This window comes from Pleurodeles waltl, chromosome 4_2 (genome assembly GCF_031143425.1).
Source record: "Pleurodeles waltl isolate 20211129_DDA chromosome 4_2, aPleWal1.hap1.20221129, whole genome shotgun sequence".
Taxonomy (NCBI): domain Eukaryota; kingdom Metazoa; phylum Chordata; class Amphibia; order Caudata; family Salamandridae; genus Pleurodeles; species Pleurodeles waltl.
This window is the reverse complement of record NC_090443.1, coordinates 1,026,076,090-1,026,100,592: the sequence shown is the minus strand read 5'-3', so window position 1 is coordinate 1,026,100,592 and position 24,503 is coordinate 1,026,076,090. Positions and strand designations below refer to the sequence as shown.

Sequence of the window (24,503 nt, the reverse complement as noted above, 5' to 3'; positions counted from 1 at the left end):
TGTCCTGGTATAATGTGTCAACAGGCTCTGGACAAGGACTGAGTGTTCTGTAAGTGATAACAAAGCTCTGGAGATGGGCTTAGTGTTCTGTCCTGGTATATTGTGTTAACTGGCTCCAGAGAAGGACTGAGTGTTCTGTAATGTGATAACAAGCTCTAGAGATGGGCTTAGTGTTCTGTCCTGGTATAATGCATTAATGGGCTCTGGAGTCGGACTGAGTGTTCTGTAATGTGATAACAAGCTCTAGAGATGGGCTTAGTTTTCTGTCCCGGTAAAATGTGTTAACAGGCTCTGGAGACGGACTGAGTGTTCTGTAAGTGATAACAAGCTCTAGAGATGGGCTTAGTTTTCTGTCCTGGTATAATGTGTTAACAGGCTCTGGAGAAGGACTGAGTGTTCTGTAATGTGATGACAAGTGCTAGAGATGAGCTTAGTGTTCTGTCCTGGTACAATGTGTTAACAGGCTCCGGAGACGGACTGAGTGTTCTGTAATGGGATAACAAGCTCTAGAGATGGGCTTAGTGTTCTGTCCTGGTATAATGCGTTAATGGGCTCTACAGTCGGACTGAGTGTTCTGTAATGTGATAACAAGCTCTAGAGATGGGCTTAGTGTTCTGTTGTGGTATAATGTGTCAACAGGCTCTGGAGAAGGACTGAGTGTTCTGTAATGTGATGATAAGCTCTAAAGAAGGGCTTAGTTTTCTGTCCTGGTGTAATGTGTTAACAGGCTCTGGAAAAGGACTGAGGGTTCTGTAATGTGATGACAAGTGCTAGAGATGAGCTTAGTGTTCTGTCCTGGTACAATGTGTTAACAGGCTCCGGAGACGGACTGAGTGTTCTGTAATGGGATAACAAGCGGTATAGTTGGTCGTAGTGTTGTGTCCTGGTAAATTTTAACAGTGACTGTGTGTTCTGTAATGTGTAATGTAGTAGACTCTGGAGAAGCACTGAGTGTTCTGTTGTGGGATAGCCCTGAATGTAGTTGTTGGTTTTTGGATAAAGGTTCCGTAATGCAATAGAACAATTGTCGAGACCATGCTATTATGTAATGTTAGGTGCTCCAGAGAAGGGCTGAGTGTTTTGGGATAACAGGGGACATGGAAAAGTGCTGAATGTTCTGTTATACAATAACAGAGGATCTTGATAAGGGAGGAGTATTCTGACATGGTGAATCGTTTGTACAAGTCCCCTTGTAAATATAGCCCTGATACTTTCACATCTCACTGGCAAGTATAGGAATGAACAGACTTGCCAACACAAGCAGGAAAGCCAGATCCGCTGTGACCCAGGCTCTGATGACTTACCTGGAGATAAGGCATTTTGAATAACATCCCCCTCCTGTCGGAGACTGTGAGGTTGCATTTATTAGTGAGCTCTGGAGCCCCTTTCCAAAATAGATGGACACACACAGGAAATCGCCACACTAAGTATTTTCAAAAGGTTTTATTAAATATTAAAGCCCTGTTCTTGTGCACATTATATGAATGACAGTTATTGTAGAGAAAAAAGTAACAGTGAAGAACAAGCGTAAGATAAATGTAGACAGAAGTAAAAATGGCAACATTACATCATGATCCTTGAGTCAGCTCATTGAAAGAATCAAACTGTATTTGAGTCCCTTTGTTCCAAGCATTTAGCCTCTGCCTATATTAGAACTAAAGTGTGTTTCCTAGATGGCGTTTTTAACCACATATCTTTCACTTAGTCGTTCCGCTGTTCCTCAGTCTGCAGTAAGTGAGAACGGTTTCTGTATTTGTTTAGTCATTCCTTGGCGGAGAAAGCAACAAATAGTGCCAGTGAGTGACCGTCAGTCAGACTGTTTTCACCTTCGATGCTCCAGAATCCTGAAGATCCGCTCTGTTGAGTTGCCTGTGTATTCAACTTAAATTCAGTGTCTCAGCATTAGTGTGAGAAACATGCCCCATGATTTGTGATATACTGTGTGAAAAAGAAACTTGTGAATTTCTTGTGCACAGTTGCTTAAATGTGCTATATTTTTTAATCACTGTATTCAGTATGTAACATATGAGGTACATATCAACCTATATCAAAGCATCGCACTATATAACAAATGCAAGCAATACTCTAATAAGCAAACCATGCATCTACAATGAATAAATGAGTTTTTAAGGGCATGGGGGCTAGAAACCCGGGAAAACTCAAAGCACAACAGTAGGATTATAGGCTCTGGAGAAGGGCTGAGCACTGAGTTATGTGGAAAAGGGGTGCGAGAATTTTGTCCTGGTGTAACTGGCACCATAGAGAAGAGGGAAGTGTTCTGTACTGGGAGAACAGTGAATGTTAATAATGGTTGAATGTTCTATAATGTGATAACCTGATCTAAATAAGGTCTGAGTGTCCTGTTGTGGGATACACAGGGGCTCAGAAGAAGGGCTGCATGCTCTGTTAAGGAGTATGCAAGACTCTAGACCAAGGTTGAGAATTCTGTAATGTGATAACAGAAAAAGGTAGTAAGTAATACAGGCCCAAAAGACGTTTGTGCCCAAGTCTGGAACCAAGTTATGACATAAGAATTCAGAATAACAGTTCTGTGGGTCTTGTTTCCTATTAGATCTATTTGCGTGTGTGTGAAAAGCTGTACAGGACACAATTCTCATAATACATCAAACAGTAAAGACAATTAAAAGTGAAAATCAATTATATTTGTTACTGTAACAATTAACAACTTTATGGAGCAGTTCTCAAAAGTGAAAGTGCTGTGATCTGTACAGTATGATACACATATATGCAATCGGAATGTTCCCTGTTCAGACATGATTTCAAGACCAATATGAATATTATACTTTATGTTTATACATTTCTTTCAAGGACAGCCCCTAAGTTTGTGTCGACGTTTTGGCACAACCCCATCTGTTAAGACGGGTTCTTCAGGACAAAGTGCCATCTGTCTCTTAAACCTCAGTTAGGGAGCCAGTACGCCCTCGTGTTGATGGTGTATGTTAATGGCCGATGGGTAGCTCTCTGTTGTTTTGTGGTGACTGGGATTCTTTGAGAAGAGCTGTGTTTACTGTCATCTGATAACGAGGATTGTGACGAAAGGCTGAGTGTTCTTAGACTTTTGCAGATACTGCAGCCCTTTCTTCTTGTTAATGTGTAGACCTCATTTGGCCATCATTCAGAGAGTTGATTCACCCTCAAGTAGGATTTTGTATCTCTGGCAGGCGTCTCTGACCCTGTGTCTTCCTTCCCTGTTTTCCTTTTCTGTTTTCCACCCATCTAAATATATCTGAATCCTCTCCAATTTCTCTCCATCCTCTTCTGATAGCTTGAAGAGCTGAGGCAGAGACTGAGGGAGCTGGAAGACAAAGAGAAGAAGGAAAGCAAGAAGATGGCTGATGAGGATGCACTGCGCAAAATCCGGGCGGTGGAAGAGCAGATTGAGCACTTGCAGAAGAAACTGGCCATCGCCAAGCAGGTGCGTGGAGCCGGCATGGGGATGAGGGACACCGATGCACTCGACACATGCTACATGTAAAATGCAAGCCTCACCCCCCTGCCTGTTACATTCACATGGTTTGCATAAGATTGGAGGCCAATGGACAAAACCTCATATACAAAAACACTGAGTATACAAAGTAAAGATTCGGAAACAGAGCATCTGAAATAAAAAGGATAAATTACGAGACAGCACTAACGTAATGAAGAAAGTACTGGTTGGTTTGAGGTTGTAGCATAGTATGGATGGATGGAAGTCTCTGATGACCTGCAGTGGCCCAGGCTTGAAAGGCTGAGACATGAAGGCTACATTAAGATAGAGAAATAATGCAAACTAAAAATCGAATAAAGATCAAGGTATGAGGTGGCCATTATTGATTTCACAATTTGGCTTTGAGACTGTTCTTTAGCGTCATGTCTTGTGCTTTTCAGTGTGTTTTTTTTTTTTTTTTTTTTTTTTAATTCTCATTTTTTAGTCAATATTATTGTAGTGTTATTGAATGTTTTTTTATTCTATAAGTCTACTTGAGATGGGCATTTTGTACCAACTATATCAAGACAGGGGGTTAGATGTTGGCTTCAAAGGGTGGCAGGCATTTGAAATCAGTGGTTAACCACTAAATGCTCTACAGGTTAAAAAATGAGTATGTAAGGTAGCCATGTTCATAAAGAGGGTTTCATGTTTGTTTTTCCGGAACATTAATCCACTTCAGTTCATTCAGGGCTTATTAATATTCAAAGTGATTTAGTTAAGTGCCATATTTTTAACATATTTTATTAATCTATGACCTTATTTGCAAGATTTTCAACATCAATACTTACCTGTCCCCTTCCTGATTTATTTTTTTTCCTCACTGGTTGATTTTTGTCTCCTAGTTTAATTGTCCATCAAATTTGGTATCCCAATATAAATAACCCAAGAAAAAAACATATTCCCTATTAAGCTAAAAAAAAAAATGATTACACATTGCGCTCGCTCCACAAGTAGAATGGAACTCTACAAATTTGTATTGTTGTTTTTCTCCAAAGATATCAGTTAAAGCTGACCCAAGGATCTTACTGACGATCCTAAGCAGGCCCAGAGAGCCTACTGTAACCTTATATTGTGCACAAAGTTTTACGTTCTTCCTTATGAAAACCCTGAAGAAAATTGCAAGGTTTTATGATAATAGCTGGCAATTGATGAGCTTAAACAATACTGATTATAAGATTATCGGTGTCTACCATTTAGGTTGACATCAGACACACACACACACACACACATATCCTTTGGAAAGATGTTACTAATGTACAATTGTATGTCTTGCACTGTGAGCCAGAGTGGACATCAGAGTCCTTCCAGTGTTACGAGGGGGAACAATGCCATTTTAAATTCTGAGCTATTGGGTTGGTGTATCAGCGTAGGGTTAAAGTTAGATTTCTCTATTACGACTCTACCTTAGGTGTTTGAAAACGTGATTGTGGTAATGATCCATATTGACTATGGTGTAGAGCTCAGTGGGTGGAATGTTGAAATGTAAAGAAGTACAATGACGTTCGATGGCATCTGTCGCTGTAGATACGCATGTTTTGCATAGCTCGCCATCTGGTGTTGGGTCGGAGTGTTACAAGTTGTTTTTCTTCGAAGAAGTCTTTCGAGTCACGGGACCGAGTGACTCCTCCTTTTGTCTCCATTGCGCATGGGCGTCGACTCCATCTTCGATTGTTTTTTTTCCGCCATCGGGTTCGGAAGTGTTCCTGTCGCTCCGAGTTTCGGAACGGAAAAACAGCTAAATTTCGGAAGATTTTCGTCGGTATTGTTGCGTTCGGGATCGGCGTAGTCAGAATCAACACCGCATCGAAGATCGAAGAGCTCTGGAGCCCTTCGGGGTAGTTTTCGATCCCCGTCGGGGCCTGCTCGGCCCGACCGCATGTAGAAGAACGCCGATGGAACGGACCCCGTTCCGTTTCTGTCCCAAATGCCACAAAAAATACCCCTATTCAGACCAACACTTGGTCTGTAACCTGTGCCTATCACCTGAGCACAGTGAAGACACTTGCGAGGCCTGTCGTGCGTTCCGGTCCCGAAAAACACTCCGAGACCGTCGAGCAAGAAGACTTCAAATGGCGTCCACGCCGACAGCGCACCGAGAGTTCGAGGTACAGGAAGAGGAAGAAACCTTTTCGATACACGAATCGGACTCCGAGGAATTCGACGATCCACGAACCGTGAGTAAGACGTCGAAAAGCACTCATAAGAAGATTGTCAAGGCCCAGGGGACGCCACTGCCACCAGGCCATGGCTCCACCCATAAATTCGGTGACCGACCGTCGGCACCGAAAAAGGCCCAATCAGTGCCGAGACCGTCCGACTCCGGTCGAGACACCGGCACGCAGCCTTCTCGGGACCGAGACAGTGCTGGAGACATACATCGACACCGAGATAGCGGTGTAGACACGGCTCGACGCCGAGACAGCGGCACCGATGAAGATCGACGCCGAGATGTTTCGACTCCAAAAAAGAAAAAAGCCATCTCGGAGCCGAAAAAAGATGCAGACAGGGTTTCGGTGCCGAAACAACCTGCAACCGACCCAGTTTCAGGCTCTTATACCGAAGAGCAATCAATGACCTCCCAAATGCGAAAGCATAGGTTTGAGGAAGACCTGCAATCCACCGATGTAGACCATACGCAGAAACATATTTTTATACAGCAGGGGACAGGAAAGATAAGCACCCTTCCCCCTATTAAGAGAAAGAGAAGACTGGAATTTCAAACTGACCAAACACCACAAACAAAAATGGTGAAAAGGGTTACTCCGCCACCCTCTCCTCCACCTATAATTCACGTCTCGCCAGCACAAACTCCATCACATTCCCCGGCTCACACCACCATGAGCCAAGGTGACCAGGATCAGGACGCATGGGACTTATATGACCCCCCCCTGTGTCAGATAACAGTCCGGAGGCATACCCTACAAAGCCATCACCACCAGAGGACAGTACTGCATATTCTCAGGTGGTGGCTAGAGCAGCACAATTCCACAATGTAAGCCTCCACTCAGAACAAGTCGAGGATGACTTTCTATTCAACACCCTCTCTGCCACCCACAGCTCCTACCAAAGCCTGCCTATGCTCCCTGGTATGCTTCGGCACGCAAAAGACATCTTTAAGGAGCCGGTCAAAAGTACGGCAATCACACCAAGGGTGGAAAAAAAGTATAAAGCGCCTCCTACAGACCCTATTTTCATAACTTCGCAGCTGCCACCAGATTCTGTCGTTGTAGGAGCAGCTAGGAAAAGGGCCAACTCCCACACATCTGGTGACGCACCACCCCCAGATAAGGAAAGCCGCAAGTTCGATGCAGCTGGAAAGAGAGTCGCAGCACAAGCTGCAAACCAGTGGCGCATCGCTAACTCACAGGCACTTCTTGCGCGCTATGACAGAGCCCATTGGGATGAGATGCAACATCTCATTGAACATCTACCCAAAGACCTACAAAAGAGGGCAAAGCAAGTGGTTGAAGAAGGACAGAACATTTCAAACAACCAGATACGCTCCTCCATGGACGCAGCAGACACAGCTGCAAGAACAATAAATACATCTGTGACCATCAGAAGGCATGCATGGCTACGAACGTCTGGGTTTAAACCAGAGATTCAGCAGGCAGTTCTCAATATGCCATTCAACGAAAAAGAACTGTTCGGTCCAGAAGTGGACACGGCGATTGAGAAACTTAAAAAGGACACGGACACTGCTAAAGCCATGGGCGCACTCTACTCCCCGCAGAGCAGAGGAAATTACAGCACCTTCCGCAAAACACCCTTTAGAGGGGGGTTTCGGGGTCAGGCCACACAAGCCAGCACCTCACAGGCAACACCATCCAGTTACCAGGGACAGTACAGGGGAGGCTTTCGGGGCCAATATAGAGGAGGGCAATTCCCTAGGAATAGGGGAAAATTTCAAAGCCCCAAAACCCCTACAACTAAGCAGTGACTCACATGTCACTCACCCCCTCCACACAACACCAGTGGGGGGAAGAATAGGTCATTATTACAAAGCATGGGAGGAAATCACTACAGACACTTGGGTTCTAGCAATTATCCAAAATGGTTATTGCATAGAATTTCTACAATTCCCTCCAAACATACCACCAAGAGCACAAAATTTATCAAAACATCATTCCGAGCTCCTGGAGATAGAAGTTCAAGCACTATTGCAAAAGAACGCAATCGAGTTAGTACCAAACACACAAATAAACACAGGAGTTTATTCACTGTACTTCTTAATACCAAAGAAGGACAAAACGCTAAGACCAATCCTAGACCTAAGAATACTAAACACATACATCAAATCAGACCACTTTCACATGGTCACACTACAAGAAGTGTTACCATTGCTGAAACTACACGACTACATGACAACCTTAGACCTCAAAGACGCGTATTTCCATATACCAATACATCCATCGCACAGGAAATACCTAAGGTTTGTATTCAACGGAATACACTACCAATTCGAGGTACTGCCTTTCGGTTTAACAACCGCACCAAGAGTCTTTACCAAATGTCTAGCAGTAGTCGCTGCACACATCAGAAGGCAGCAAATGCATGTATTCCCGTATCTAGACGACTGGCTAATCAAGACCCATTCGTTAATAACGTGCTCACACCACACAAATCAAATCATACAAACCCTCTACAAACTAGGGTTCACAGTCAACTTTGCAAAATCCAACATTCTGCCGCGCAAGGTACAACAATACCTAGGAGCCATAATAAACACAACAATAGGAGTAGCCACTCCAAGTCCACAAAGAATTCAAAATTTCAACAACATCATACAACGCATGTATCCAACACAAAAGATACAAGCAAAGATGATATTACAACTCCTAGGCATGATGTCTTCATGCATAGCCATTGTCCCAAACGCAAGACTGCACATGAGGCCCTTACAACAGTGCCTAGCATCACAGTGGTCACAAGCACAGGGTTACCTTACAGATCTGGTGTTAATAGACCGCCAAACTTACCTCTCGCTTCTATGGTGGAACGATATAAATTTAAACAAAGGGCGGCCTTTCCAAGACCCAGTGCCACAATACGTAATAACAACAGATGCTTCCATGACAGGGTGGGGAGCACACCTCGATCAACACAGCATACAAGGACAATGGAACGTACATCAAACAAAACTGCATATAAATCACCTAGAACTACTAGCAGTTTTTCAAGCACTAAAGGCTTTTCAACCAATAATAGTTCACAAATACATTCTCGTCAAAACAGACAACATGACAACAATGTATTATCTAAACAAACAAGGGGGGACGCACTCAACGCAATTGAGCCTGCTGGCACAAAAGATATGGCGTTGGGAAATTCACAACCAAATTCGCCTAATAGCACAATTTATCCCAGGAATTCAGAATCAACTCGCAGACAATCTCTCTCGAGATCACCAACAGGTCCACGAATGGGAAATTCACCCCCAAATTCTGAACACTTACTTCACGCTCTGGGGAACACCTCAAATAGACTTGTTTGCGACAAAAGAGAACGCAAAATGCCAAAACTTCGCATCCAGATACCCACACAGGCAGTCCCACGGCAATGCCCTATGGATCAACTGGTCAGGGATATTTGCCTACGCTTTTCCTCCTCTCCCTCTCCTTCCTTATCTGGTAAACAAACTCAGTCAAAACAAACTCAAACTCATATTAATAGCACCAACTTGGGCAAGGCAACCCTGGTACACAACGCTGCTAGACCTATCAGTAGTACCCCACATCAAGCTGCCCAACAGGCCGGATCTGTTAACACAACCAAACGATCAGACACCCAGATCCTGCATCGCTGAATCTAGCAATCTGGCTCCTGAAATCCTAGAATTCGGACACTTACAACTTACCCAAGAATGTATGGAAGTCATAAAGCAAGCCAGAAGGCCATCCACCAGGCACTGCTATGCCAGTAAATGGAAGAGGTTTGTTTGCTACTGCCATATTAATCAAATCCAACCAATACACGCAACCCCAAAACATGTAGTGGGTTACTTGCTTCACTTACAAAAATCTAACCTAGCTTTCTCTTCCATTAAAATACACCTTGCAGCAATATCTGCATACCTGCAGACTACCTATTCAACTTCCCTATATAGGATACCAGTCATTAAAGCATTCATGGAGGGCCTTAAAAGAATTATTCCACCAAGAACACCACCTGTTCCTTCATGGAACCTAAATGTTGTCTTAACTAGACTTATGGGTCCACCTTTTGAACCCATGCACTCCTGCGAAATACAGTTCCTAACATGGAAGGTTGCATTTCTCATCGCCATTACCTCTCTAAGAAGAGTAAGCGAGATTCAGGCGTTTACAATACAAGAACCTTTTATACAACTACACAAAAATAAGGTCGTCCTAAGGACTAATCCTAAATTTCTACCAAAAGTAATTTCACTGTTCCATCTAAATCAAACAGTGGAACTTCCAGTGTTCTTCCCACAGCCAGATTCCGTAGCTGAGAGGGCACTACATACTTTAGATGTCAAAAGAGCATTAATGTATTACATTGACAGAACAAAGAGCATCAGGAAAACTAAACAGCTATTTATTGCATTCCAAAAACCTCATGCAGGAAACCCAATATCAAAACAAGGTATAGCCAGATGGATAGTTAAATGCATCCAAATCTGCTACCTTAAAGCTTAACGACAACTGCCCATTACACCAAGGGCACACTCAACCAGAAAGAAAGGTGCTACCATGGCCTTTCTAGGAAACATCCCAATGCAAGAAATATGTAAGGCAGCCACATGGTCTACGCCTCACACATTCACCAAGCACTACTGTGTAGACGTGTTATCCGCACAACAAGCCACAGTAGGTCAAGCCGTATTAAGAACATTGTTTCAGACTACTCCCACTCCTACAGGCTGAGCCACCGCTTTGGGGAGATAACTGCTTACTAGTCTATGCAAAACATGCGTATCTACAGCGACAGATGCCATCGAACTGAAAATGTCACTTACCCAGTGTACATCTGTTCGTGGCATCAGTCGCATGTGCCCACCCGCCTCCCCGGCAGCCTGTAGCAGTTCGGAAGGTACATTCAACTATTTGTATATATATTATTTTAACCTTAAATAGGTACATACTTAGTCACTCCATTGCATGGGAACTATTACTACAATACAACTCCTACCTCACCCTCTGCGGGGAAAAACAATCGAAGATGGAGTCGACGCCCATGCGCAATGGAGACAAAAGGAGGAGTCACTCGATCCTGTGACTCGAAAGACTTCTTCGAAGAAAAACAACTTGTAACACTCCGACCCAACACCAGATGGCGAGCTATGCAAAACATGCGAATCTACAGCGACTGATGCCACGAACAGATGTACACTGGGTAAGTGACATTTTCATTTCTGTACATGCACTGTGCCAACGTCTTGCATAACTGTTTGGAGGACCTATATTCTGATGGGGAGTGATCCCCTCTATCTGTGGTTCTATTTCTTTAGGTCTTTCGGTTTTTAGAGGTGAGTGCACTTTTGTCAGAGACTCTCAGCTTTCAAAAGATCCAAGAGTCTGCTATAATTGAGGGAGAAAGCGGCAGACATAGTCTTGTGGTTGAAGTATCTTATATCATGTTGAAGTGGGCTACTGCGTATACTGCGCTTTGTCTGGTAGAAACGTGAGGGAAGACTTAGTAATGTGACAGGTCCAAAGTCATGTTCCTGTCTGTAAAGCAAGAACTGAGAAAGCAGTTCTTAAGACTCAAACATGAATGCGTGGCCATGCCTGTGGAGATGGGATTAAACTATTTAGTAATGTTTGTGATATGATAGATGTGTTGAGAACATCCATGAGCTAAGCAATCGTGCATACTCATACGTTATTTACTTCAAGGAGTAAATAAGAAGGTTTGGATGGAGTTTGTGGGATATTTTATCAATGTCTTCCTCTGTTTGAGCAGGAGGAGGAGGCACTGCTCTCAGAAATGGATGTCACAGGACAAGCCTTCGAGGACATGCAGGAGCAAAACATCCGCCTTATGCAACAGCTGCGCGAGAAGGATGATGCCAACTTTAAACTGATGTCTGAGCGCATTAAGTCCAACCAGATCCACAAGCTTCTTAAAGAAGAAAAGGAAGAGCTGGCCGATCAGCTTCTTACACTCAAAACACAGGTGTGTATCTTGCAACTGTGGGATGGAACACAGGCACAGCAGAGGTGGGCGGAGCAGTTTCTGATCACATGGGAGCGGGACAGTCCCATGTCTACAGACATGTATTGAGTATAATTGGAGGGTTGAATACTGAACTAGCAGCCTTCGCTGTATTGCCCTGTCGAGGTCTCAGGATATTTGGCTAATTCTTCTGACCCACTTGTGCATGGCAGTATGGTGCAGGACATGATCAGCGGTGTCCGAAATGTTAAACCTTGCCCACGGATGTGGCAGACTTCACACTTCCTAAAACCTAATCCTCTACCAGAATTTAGATGCGATTAAAAACAGTGAGAACATTTTCTTTTAAAAGCTAGGAGAGGTTTGCTAAAGTTGGCTGAGTTTTTCTTTCGACAACCTACTTTTAGCCAGTCTGTCTCTTCCACTGTTTGTGATCTTCATGAAGATGCCAAGTAGAGATAAAAACTTTGTGAAATTAGAGTGTTAAAAAAAACTTTGCACGCTTAGTAATGGCACTGTTGTCTAAGGTGCCGGATCAGAACACTTCCCTGTTGGAACATATGCATGCCTAGTTGACCTGTTGGAAACTCTTCACTCTAAATTCTGCAGCTAATGTGTCGCTGCATGTTAGAAGCTGGCTCTCTATATGTTGCACTAAAAAAGAAGTACATCGTGCAGAAAGTTCAGTGGATCCCCAAATTGTTTGCAGAGGCAAAAGTAGATAGGACAAGTGCTCTATTTTTGTGGTAGTGTGGGTGAGCAATTAGGCTTAGCAGAGGGTAATGCTAAGCATTTGTTTTACTTACAGAGGCAATAAATGAGACACGCTCAAAGAATAAATCTGAGACCAAATTAGAAAAATAACACTTCTTTTTATATATGCTTCAAACCCAAGAACTGCGTAATCAGGTAAGTATTTTTTCAAGCATAAATACTTTTCAGATTCAAAAATCAACACTTAGTGCAATTCTCAGAGTTCTTCAGTGTTAACCCATGGAGTAAAACAAGGTTCAGCATCCACAGGGTTAACAACCGACTTACCAGGCCAGTCTTGGATAGTTAAGAGCACTGATCCGAACCACACCAGCACGTCACTCCGGGCAGCACTGGGGCGGCCGGGTGCAGTAAGGTGTCGGGTGCCCAATGGGTATTGGTCCTCAGGGCAAACAGGCTGCAGGCTCTGAATCGGAAACCATTCGGGGACAACAAGCAGGTAGGTTGTAGACTTGGGGTGATCAGGGACGTAAGTGCACCTTTGATCCTTTTCTCCAGGGCCCAGAGACGACAGATACAGGGGTGTCCTTATGCATCAGGTTTCTTTATCCGGGATTACTCATGGTCAGGAGGATCCTGCATGTTGAAGTTGCAGCTGTTGTCTGGGAGTCCAGCAGGTGGGGGACGTAGGGTGGACTCCTGCTCAGAGGAGCGGGGGGGAGGTTGTTGGCATCAGTGACGCACCTCAGATGGGGTCAGGGATGACTGATGCAGTGGTTGCTGGAGGTGTCAGTTTTCTCTCACCACAAGGCCGTGGGAGACGGGGCCTGTATGCAGAGACTGCAGGCAACTTGGGGGAGTCCAAGGGGGTGCAACCTGAGTGGACTTGGACTCTGGACAGCTGAAGACCCTTGCTGGCACCGTTAATTGGCTTCACCTTGGGTCGTGGGTGTCGGGTACAGAGGTCACTTCGGGTGTCGGGTCTTTGCTGTTCCAGAGGCTGCAGAGTCCTTTCTTACGATTTTGTTGCAGAGCAGATCTGCTGCCCATGGGAGTCTAAGTCTTTGTGAAAGGCTCTAAGTCAGTTGCTTCTTTTCCTCTTCTGCAGGTGTGACTCCTCTGTGTCCTTTTCATCATAGGTCGTCAGGATGTGAGTTCTAGGGTTCAAGGGTACCACCTAAATATTCAATTTAGGGGCCTTACAGGGAGTGCCAGGCGGTAGCCAATGTGTTGCCCACCTTTAGGGTGACTACACCATTTCTATGACCACTTCCTCTGGGAACCCTAACCCTACTGTTCTAATTCCTTCCAAAAACGTTGGGGGAATTTTCAAAAGTGGTGTCCACTTCTTCAGCTTGTCCAGTGTAGGCAGTGTCTAGAAGCCAGGCTTAGGGGTGGGACCGGCATGAAGTGGGGGACACCTTCTAATCTGTCTAATTTTCCCACCTATGCTGCAGCCAAAAGTGGTTCAGGACAGGGGGGTCGGTCATCTCCACCATCTAGAGAAACCAAATTACAAAGGTGGCCAGGCCTTTGAAGCTTCCTGCCCTGGAATGTCCATCCTGCATGATAACACCCCGCCTAGTGCAGGCTTTTGGCTCTAGCCCTTGAGAGTGCTGACTTTCACCATGGGTGGGGGGCAGAAACGCATCTATGGTAGCTGAACTGGTTAGGACCAGTCATTCAACCCACTAATTGCTGGTAGGTTTTCAGGGTGGCACCTCTAACCTGCCCTCTGTGTAGAGTTATTAATAAATCCCCTACTGGCATCAGTGAGGGTTTGTTAATGTGAGATGTATGCAGAGAAGCCATCATGTAGCTGGGAAACATGATCATTGCCCAGCACATGCTTTTAAAATGGCTTCCCTGGTCACTTACTGTAGTCTGAAAATCGACAGAGACCTAGCAGGGGCATTTCTGCTCATGCAGATATGCCCTCAGATGTAATGCCTGCTAGGGGGTGACTTACATATTTTGCATGCAGTGCTTAGGGGACATGGCACACAGGCTGTGTGCCATGTCATATATTCACTTTTGTCTGCACCCAGACACGCATCCTGCAATGGCAGTATGTTATGTGCTTGGTGAGGTGTCCCTTAGGTTGGTACGATTCATGCTGCAGCCCTTAGGGACCCTCCTTAGTACCCCAGATCCTAGGTACCAGGGATACCATTTAATGGGGACTTGCAGTGAGTGCTATAAGTTTTGCCAGTTGGGAAAAACGACTGTGCAGTTTTGGGGGAAATGATCTGGCACTGGGGACCTGGTTGGCAGGAATCTAGTGCTCTTTCAGTCGAAATTACACCAGAAGCCATGCAGTTTCTTATTTCGTTGGTCACATTGTCTCTCCAGCTGAAGTGAGATACCTGATCTGGTTGTTTCTGCCCCAGCATAGGTGTGGAAAAAGTAAGGTCTATTCCCTCAGTTCTAGGTTTGTGTTGGTTGAGGTGGATATCAGATCATATCGCTGGAAACATAGGTGTAAGTGAGGTGAGGGACGAGTCCCCTACCTATGTAGATGTGATTGTGTATCCAGCTGTTGTAGAGGAGCAGACCCTTAGTTTTGGAAATACTTCCTCCCCTTGTGGCCCAGGAGCATGTATGTAAATATGAGGCTTGTGAGAAATCTTTATCCTTAGTTCGAAGCCCTCTTTTGGGGGTCTTGGGGGATTCGTGCTGGGTACTGTCATTTACCACTGTCTTCCCATGACTCCCAATGCTATGCCACTCCAGTTGGATAGTAAAGTTACTCGCCTCCCACACTTGACCCTCCAGGAGTAGTAAAATTATGTAAAGAAGACCCATTCTTGAATGTTGTAGGGCTAAAAAGCCAGATGCACACTAAAGGCAAAATGTCCAGTCTGAAACGTCCTAGAAAAATAGGACTTTATTTGGTTTGTCAAAATATGGCAGATAAAAAATGTGATGAGCCACTAGAAGCTCTTTCTGGAGCACAGTTACGACTTGAACCTTTTAATTGTGCTCACTCACTTGGCCCTCTGTTTGATGGTAAAATGACACCTCATGTCCATTGTTATCATCTGAGACAGCGTATGGCTGTTCCTAGGAACATCAGGACTTGTCATCGTGGTTTGTTCATATAGAACAGTCAACAGGACAGAGGAACCAGACTGAAAGATGCACTGTAGCTTCCTTGCATTGGTATGTCCGGCACTTTAACTTTCTGGCACTGAGGCCCTGGGGGTAGGGCTGCCCCACGCTGTTCCGAGATGCTACAGCTGTGTTTCCATCCAGACCACTCAAACTTGTAACCAGCAAATGATGCCTACAACGCAAGCTAGAACAGTGATCCCACACAGGTTATCGAAGGGTAACCATAAAGTTAGTTCTGTGGTGGACATGAGACCCTCTGGGCCTGGTAGGCAGTGTCCAGGGGAGATACAGGTCTTTAGATTCTGGAGAGAGGTTGGAAAACAAACTGGTATCACATAGGTTTTTCAGATTTCGGAACATCTTGCAGATTAGCAACTAGGAGTGAGTTTAGCACCCACTACCATGTCCTTCATGGTATACAAGTTCAAAAGGAGTCTAGATTTACAGTTGGGAAGTGGCTGGGACACGCACTGGCAGAAGGACCTAGAGGGTACTCAAATTTACGACTTGTTCCAAGTTTTAAAAGTTTGTATCCAGAGAAAGATATGTGCAAGAAAAGGTAGTTCAAAATATTGTGCAGCCAAGGGGACATTACCCCAAGATTAAAATCCACCCTGCACTGGATTCAGGCAGAAAAAGTTACTCTAATGAACTAGAAAGATGGGGGACAATGCACTCTCACAGCAGGATATTTTCCTGGAAGGCTTCTCTGCAACCCTGTGACTTTGGGGTATGCTTTGTCTTAGGCATGTTATCCTGGTCAGCTTAGCTGAAGGGATATTGTGGCGCCTAGTTAACATAGTGTTCATAGCATATGTGACTGTTGAAACTCCTGCTCTGCATACTCCTGCCATCTAGTGTTGGGTTCGGACGTTGCAAGTTGTTGCGTCGACTTGGTCTAATGCTGGCAGACAGGGTTCAGCCCTACTCCTTGCTAGGCAGTTGAGTTGGCTTGTCTTTCATACACTACAGAAAAACAAGGTGATCCTGAATACCAAGACGTTTCCCCAGGTCAAAATGAATGTATTTTACTCTCTAGCAGTGGCAGACAGTGGGGGCTAACCAAAAAGCTGCTTGGCTTCACTATTCAAAACCACCATACAGTCATGAGGAATTGCAGCTTTTTGTCATTTTCATGCTTTTTGAGCATTCCTGAAGACAAGTAGTCATGCCTGCGTTTTACACATCCTGTGCATAATTCTGCCTTTTAGGCTCACTTCAAAATATTTTACACCAGTGTACAGCAAGGCCTGACCATCCTTGAACCTGTAGGAATGATAGGCCATTTGACTGTCTCTGGGGGCACTCTACCTTAAACTGTCACGCTCTTGTTATAAACCAAATTTGACCTGTCCAAAATGAGATGAGAAGATAAGCAGCATTTGTAATATTTTATTGTTTGGTGTACATTCAGCAATGTAAGGCCTGTTTGCATCTTAATTCAGACACAATTCTCTGTGTAGTGTGCTGTGAAGTTTTATGCAAAAAGCCAATATAACATAGATTAAAAAAATAAGAAAATATTTTAAACTCCTTGCAAGTGCTGACTTTAGGATTTTTCTCTTCCCTGACTTTCCCAGTAACCTCCAGTCTGTCATTGTGAATTAGTCATGGAACAGACAGTTCAGATCCAGTCAAGGTTTTGTATTGACTCTAACAAAAAACATTGAATCCCGGAGCCTTGGTTGCCAGGAGACTGACAGCAACAGAAGAAAGATGGGGAGGTTGGGTTTTATTAAAGCGAGGGAAATCTGTGCTTCAAGGAAGAGATGTTGATTCTTCTGATGCTGATTGTATCAGTGTATCCAGGTTTGTTTCCAGCAGATTTTTGAGCAGATTGTGGAGACTGAGTCTGGAAACTGCTGTGGGCAATTTTCAAGTAGACAAGGCTACTTAACCTCTATGTTACTGGAGACTTAACCTATATGACTACCTAACGTGGAGCCCTTTAAAATTCTACATCTATGTTGTTTTTATCTGAGGGTGAAAGCAGTGATATAGGACATCTGTTTAAACTCATGGTCACTATGTGTGTTACGTTGTTATACCATGAGTAGTCATAAAGCACACCATCACCCGTGGGGCTATCCTGGTGCTGAGCAGGTGTGTGCGCCTAGCACAGTCTGTGGCAGGTTGGTTAATTGAAAAGTCAGGTCTTTCAGCTTCTCGTGGAATAGAGTGGGCGGTCGTTCCGCACTTAGGGAGTGATGTAAGAGAGAGCCGATTCTGATCTGAATCGGTGTATGAGTGGGATGTGTGCGAGTAGGATTCATGCGGAGCGGAGGTGTCTGGGTGGTTGGTGGAAGGAAATGTGACTGTTCGGTTAGGTGAGGCCTAAGTTATTTAGCATCTTGAGTGTGTGTATGAGGAGTGAGTACGTTTGTGTATTGGGAGCCCCTGGAAGGTTGAAGATGAGTCTGGCTGCTTAGTTCTGAATACTTGGTGTGTTTGTGTGTGTACGTGTACGTCTGTCTGGGGTGGGACAGACCTGAGCTGCCGGAACCCAGTGTATTGAACTGAAGAAGTGTGGAAGGGGATTTTTGGTAGGCTTCCCTGGTAAAAGTGTATGTATTCCTTTCTGCACCTTTGTCTTAATACACTTAAATTTAACTTCAGTTATTATTTTCCAAAACTTCTCTACTTCTCTACGTCTCACCCTTCCTTCCTCCTTCTGCTCCTTTCCACTCACATTTACATGTATTTGTCCATTTATCCCTTAGTCCTAGCATCTCTTTTCTTTCCTTTGCACTTAATTGACTCCTTCTTTTCCCCTTTTTTTGTTTTTAATTGATCTTTACAACAATTTATTTTGCTGGCCTGTTGTGGCTCGGTTTCCGGTTTCTCAAATGTGTACCCCTCCTCTTTTCTTGTGCCTTTTTAGGTGGATGCTCAGTTACAGGTGGTGCGGAAGCTGGAAGAGAAAGAGCACCTGCTGCAAAGCAACATTAACGCTGGGGAGAAAGAGCTGGGGCACCGCACACAAGCCCTGGAGATGAACAAGAGGAAGGTTGGTGCAATACACTAGCTGTTCTACCCTACCCTTGTTGCCTCCTCCACACCCCCTGCCTTTCTCTTGTCATACATGGAAACAGGACACCAGACACCAGCCCTGGATAGGAGCAGAAAGGAGGTCAACATTGGCAAATCTTTTGCATCCTTATTTTTGGGAACCCCAATCTTCTCATGTTAAGTCCACCACTCTTCGTTGTTTTTACTAGCCTGTTTCACATACTTGTAGAGTTACAAGGTACCTCTTTCACTATGCAGAATCGAGACAGAATGCCTACAAAGTATAACACTTGCTCTTATGCTGTTGACAAGCATTGGGCATCTGTACAGAGCAACCAGAATGCAACCTGGTGGGGCTCAATAAAATGCTGAAATTAGCATTTTATATGTTCATTGGGTAGTTGCATCTGTTTTGCTTTCCTTCTTCTCTGGGAAGATAAAGTTATAAATCTTAATGGATTTTAACTTTGTCTCCATCTGTCTGCACTAGTAATGTTTTATGTCACATTGATCATAAATGGCAGTTCACCAAAACTGGTGGCAAATCTTTCAAGGAGTCGTGTTAAGCACTTGTTGTACTCGCAGAGGCATTAAATGAGATACACACTCAAATAATAAATCCGAGACCAATTTAGAAAAATAACAATTGCTTTTATATATGCTTTGAACCAAAGAACTTTGTAATAAGGGAAGCAGTTTTTAAATTAAAAATACTTTGCTGCTTCAAAAATCGACAGTGCAATTTTCAGTCTCTTCGATGCTATCCTATGGGAGGAAAACAAGAATATAATTTCACAGGTATACATCTTATGATCCCAGTCTGCAGGGTTTTAGACTAGCACTGGGCAAGGTTCAGGTTGTTACAAAGAGTGCCCCCACATCGGCACGGGGTGGCTTGGTGCAGAGGTCAAAGTTTGAGTTTGTGCCCAATGTTAATCAATGGATACTGAAGGGGTGGGGGGAGGTGGCATGGTGATGTGCTGCTCCCAGGTAAGCATTCTCTTACCCCTTTCACCCCCACTGTATTCTCCCAGTCCTTTCAGTGGGCTGGGAATTGTCATGCAACACACAGGTCACCAAGACCGTCTGTCCTCCCAGTTCCCCTCCATTGCGGCAGCAGGCTCAAGGCTTCTTCATTTTGCCCTTAGCGGTGCACAACCAGCTTGCGGGAGGCGGGATCCACCACTTTTGCCCTGTGTGGCAATCCATCACATGGGGTAGATAAGTGCTACCGATTGTTCAGCATGATTGTTCTCTAATGTAGGAGGCTGGCCTGGTGTGTGGTGGGTACCCAAGGTATTAATACCTTATACCAGCTCCAGGTATGCCCTCTTAGTGAAGTGTAGGCAGTGTCTAGAAGCCAGGATCTCTAGAGGTAGCTGTGGATGAAAATCCAAGGATTATCTAGGAGACATGCAAAGCTCATGCAATATCACTATAGTCACACAGCACTTACACAGATGAAAGAAAACACTCAATTGTACAAAAATGAAGCTACTTTATTTTTGGAACAAATCACCACAAACTACTAGAAGGACAATCCTCCAATAGGAGGCAATTGATACACTAAATATACACACTACTATTCAGGAATAAGCATAGGACAGTTTAGAAAACAGTGCAAATAGTAATAACGACCCTAGGGGGAGCACAAACCATATACTAAAAAAATGTAATGCGAACACAGGAGCTCCATCCAGGTAAGTAAAATGTGTAGAGGAGAGCTGGGAGTACTAGAAAACCACAGAGGTAAGTAACACAGTACCCCCCAGTGACGAGCAATGCAGGAGTAAATCACTGGATTTTTCCCCACCACCCAAAAGAAGATACCCAGACAAGGCTGCAAGAAAACCAACAGTAGATTCCGGAAGAAAGAAGACCTGTGGAGAGAGGGGACCAAGTCCAAGGGTCACAGTGGAGTCCAGGAGGAGTAGGAGCTACTACCCACCCAGCTGTACTTGCAGGAGTTGGTCGACGGTGAAGAAGAACAGGTCAGCACTGCAGCCCTGGAGTTGGCGAAGAGTTCCAGATGGATGCAGAAGGAGTCCCATGCCGGAAGGAAGATTGCAGATGGGTGTCGGTGCAGGAATTCCACCAACAAGCCTTGGCAAAGGCAAACTCGCGGTTGGTGGAGAAGTGGTGCTGCCGGGGACCAGCAAGACCCAGGAGAACTCAACCCAGGAGGGGGAGTCACAGGGGACCCTCCGCGTCGCAGAGAGTCCACAGGAGCTGAGGCAGCACCCACAGGAGTCCCACAGGACGGGGACACAGAAGTTGCAGAAGAAGCCCACGCAGCACTACAAAAGAGGATCCCATGTAACCGGAGAACCACGCAGGAGGCTGGGCTTTGCAGGGAGGAGTGCTGGGAGCTGGAACCACACGTCACCTGAGGATCCCTTGTAGGAGAAGCCAACAAGCCTTGGCAGCTGCAAGAGATGCGGTGCAACTAGTGTACTGTCCTGCGTGGGTAGGCAAAGGCTTACCTCCACCAAAGTTGGACAGCTGGCAGAGAGGACCAAGAGGACTACTCCAGACCACCACCCGTGATGCAGGATCCACACAGCTCAAGGTGAGGGGAGATCCACGCAACCGGTCATCGCTTGTTGTAGGTGCCTGCGGTTGCAGGGGAGTGACTCCTTCACTCCAAGGGAGATTCCTTTTTCTTCTTGTGCAGGCTGAAGAGTTGCAGTCTTCTTAGGATGCACGGCGAGGGAAATGTTGCAAAGCTGGCAGGAGCCCTGGAAACAATGTTGCAGAAGAGTCCTTTCTTCTTGGAGGCAGCTTGTCGGGGCCTGGAGTTTCCAGTCGCAGTTCTGGTGGCCAGAAGTTGAAGCAGAGGTTGCAGAGGAGTCCTACTGGAATCTTGCAAGAGGAATATGAGGACTCACCCCAGAGGAAGACCCTAAATAGCCCTGAAAGGGGGTCTGGCCACCTAAGCAGGAGGGGACTCTGACGTCACCTGCCTGGACTTGCCACTCCGATGCTCCCAGTGTTCCCTGCCAACCTTGGAAATAAGATGACAGAACCCAGGGACCCTCTGGAGGAGCTCTGAGCACCACCCCTGGGGTGGTGATGGACAGGGGAGTGGGCACTCCCCTTTCCATTGTCCAGTTTCGTGCCAGAGCAGGGACTGGGAGTCCATAAACCGGTGTGGACTAGTTTATGCATGGAGGTCACCCAAAATACATCCTTTGTTCTGCCTTCCTGGGCTTGATCAGATTAAGCAGCAGGAGGGCAGAAACCTGTCTGAGGGGTGGCAGCAGCTGGGCTGCCCGGAAAAACCTGTAAGACTGGTGACAATAATGCTGGGGGTCCTCTAAGGAGCCCTCATAGTGCATGGAATCATACTTCCAATACTTGAAACAGTATTGGGGTATGATTCCAACGTGTTTGATACCAAACATGCCCGGGTTCGTAGTTACCATTATGTAGCTGGACATAGGCAGTGAGGTATATCCAGTACACGCGTAAAATGGGGTCTCCGCACTCATAAAGTCCAGGAAAATGGATCTGGAGTTTGTGGGGGCACCTCTGCTAGTGCAGGGGTGCCCTCACACTCAGGTACCTGCACCCTGCCCTCTGGGCTGAGAGGGCCTACCATAGGGGTGACTAACAATGACCTGGTGCAGTGACCTGTAGTGAAACCGGGTGCATGCACCTGGTACACGCAGACTGCAGTGGCAGGCCTGCAGAACCCTTTGCATGGGCTCCCTATGGGTGGCAGAATAACTGCTGCAGCTCATAGGGATCCCCTGTAACCCCAATGCCCTGGGTACCTAGGTACAATATACTGGGTCTTACATTGGGGGACCAGTATGTCAATTGTGGGAAGAAAAAGGTACAATTTAGAGGAGAGAGCAAAACTACTTGGGTCCTGGTTAGCATGATCCCAGTAGACACAGTCAAACACACTGACAACAGGCAGAAAATGGGGGAAACCATGCCAAGAAAGAGGGTACTTTGCTACATCTAACATTTCTTTCCAGCCTGTCGCAGATTCCTCCCTCATTAGAGCAGCTCTTGCAGTAGCACCTATCCATCTTACTGCAAGGGGTGCAAGCTCTACTTGCCAAAGGACCCATGAAGAGGGTTCTGGACTTGGAAATAGGGAAGGGTTGTTACGCCCACCATTTCTTCATGCCAAAGAAAGATGGCGGCCTTTGTCCTATTTTAGGTCTTTGCCCTCTGAATGTCTTCCTGTGGAAGGGCAAATTCAAAATGCTCTCTTTGGCCCTAGTTCTGTCTGCCCTGCATCCGTGCAACTGAGATAGTACTCTGGACCTGCAGGGCATGTATTTTCATTTATCTATCTTGCAGTCCCACAGACACCTGCAGTTCAAGGTTGACCAAGAGATTTTTCAGTTTGCCATGCTCCCCTTCAACCTCACCAGCGCCACATAGTGTTTACAAGTGATTGCAGTAATCATTGACAGTCTTCGAAGGCTGGGAGTACCAGTTTTCCCCTGCCTCAATGACTGGCTGTTGAAGGTGGACTTGATATAGTCCATCGTACACCCATTCCAGACGACACCATTGACCCAGGCGGCTCGGATGTAGTGGTGTTGTCCGCCATCGGGTTTTAGCGGTCCCGGGTTCTCACAGTTCTTCTTTGGTTGTCTGCAGATGCAGGGAAGCAGCTACTGTGCTCAAGTTAGTTCTTCTTGGAGATTTGTGAAGCACTGGCAGCTCTCCCAGTTTCTTGGAGGCTGCAGCGGCAGGACAGGTCTGTTGCTTCTCAAGGGTCGGGTGCAGCAGGCAGGCAGTGTTGGCGCCAAGTCAATTGTGCTGCTTCATTCTTGGGTCAGCAGGCTTCTTTGTCCACTCCTTCTTTTGTGTCCAGCGAAGATCTGAGGTCCTGGTAAATACTCAATTTAGGGGGCGTTAAGGGGAGTGAAGGGTAGAAGCCAATGGGCCTCTTACCCTTGGGGTGACTATACTCACCAGAAGACAACTTCCTTTGGGGCGTGGGCATCGCTCTGTCACAGAATTCCTAAATCCACCGCACAAAACATGATGGCATTCCTAAGACTGTGTTAATTTTAAGCTAGTCACCCTAGGGTGTGTCCAGCCTGGAAATGTGACACGCCTCCTGCCTAGCTAATTTTCCCTGTTGTCCAGGTGCCAGACGGGCCCTAGGGTAGTGGGGTGTCAGCATTTTCCTCTGAGAAAGCCCAGATCTGCATACCCAAGGCGGTTGGCTTTTTTGAAGCCTCCTGCCTTGGAATGCAGATTTGCAGGTCAGCCTGTTAGGAAGAGTGTGTAACACCCCTGCCAGAGTAGGCTGGTGGTCAGAATCTCAGCTGTTGGTGGCAGGCTGGCTAGAACTAGTCAAGTGATCCCACCAGCAATTGGTAGGTTTTCACAGTGGCACCTCTAAGGTGTACTCGGAGTGCATGTATTAATAAATCCATCACTGGAACATCCCTAGTTTCAGTGAAGCCATTGTGTAGTTGGAGGACTCGCATTGACTAGTGTCCAGCACATGTATTTAAAATGGCTTCCCTGCACACTTACTATGTTTAAGAATCAACAAATGCATAGTAGGGACATATCTGCTGTTGCAAATATGCCCACACATGTAATATAATGCACCCTGCTTTAGGGCTGTATTGCATGCTGTAGGGGTGACTTAAAAATATCACATGCAGTATTTTTGGGGACATGGCACACAGGCTGTGTGCCATGTTGTTTTTTTACTTTTAGGAACACCTTGTCACGCAGCCTTCAATGGCATTTGCGTGAGATTCGTGCTGGGTCTCTTACAGTGGCACAAGTTATACTGCAGCTTCAGGAACCATCTTTAGTACCTATGCCTTAGATACCAGAGGTACCATTTACTAGGGACTTATAAAGGTGCAAAAGGGTCTAGCCACTTAAGGATCAAGTGACCAGGTGTCTTGTTTTGGGGAAGGGACATTGGCACTAGGGACCTGGTTAGCAGGAACCCAGTGCACTTCAGTCGAAGTTGCATCAAAACCAGGCAAAAATTGGGGGTGGTGGGTTACTGCAACCGGAACCCAGCTTCCTACAGTACTGC

The 24,503-nt window shown here is 45.6% G+C and overlaps 1 protein-coding gene across 2 annotated transcripts in view; it reads left to right on the top strand.

Moving 5' to 3' along the window:
- The window catches only part of RNF20 (ring finger protein 20), a 107,866-nt gene that overhangs the window by 66,096 nt on the left and 17,267 nt on the right, over positions 1–24,503 (top strand). For both annotated transcript variants that reach the window (XM_069232896.1, XM_069232897.1), the window contains exons 15-17: positions 3,287–3,436; positions 11,417–11,629; positions 18,339–18,464. In XM_069232896.1, the coding sequence (XP_069088997.1) occupies positions 3,287–3,436; positions 11,417–11,629; positions 18,339–18,464 (489 nt within the window). The remainder of the gene's footprint in view (positions 1–3,286; positions 3,437–11,416; positions 11,630–18,338; positions 18,465–24,503) is intronic.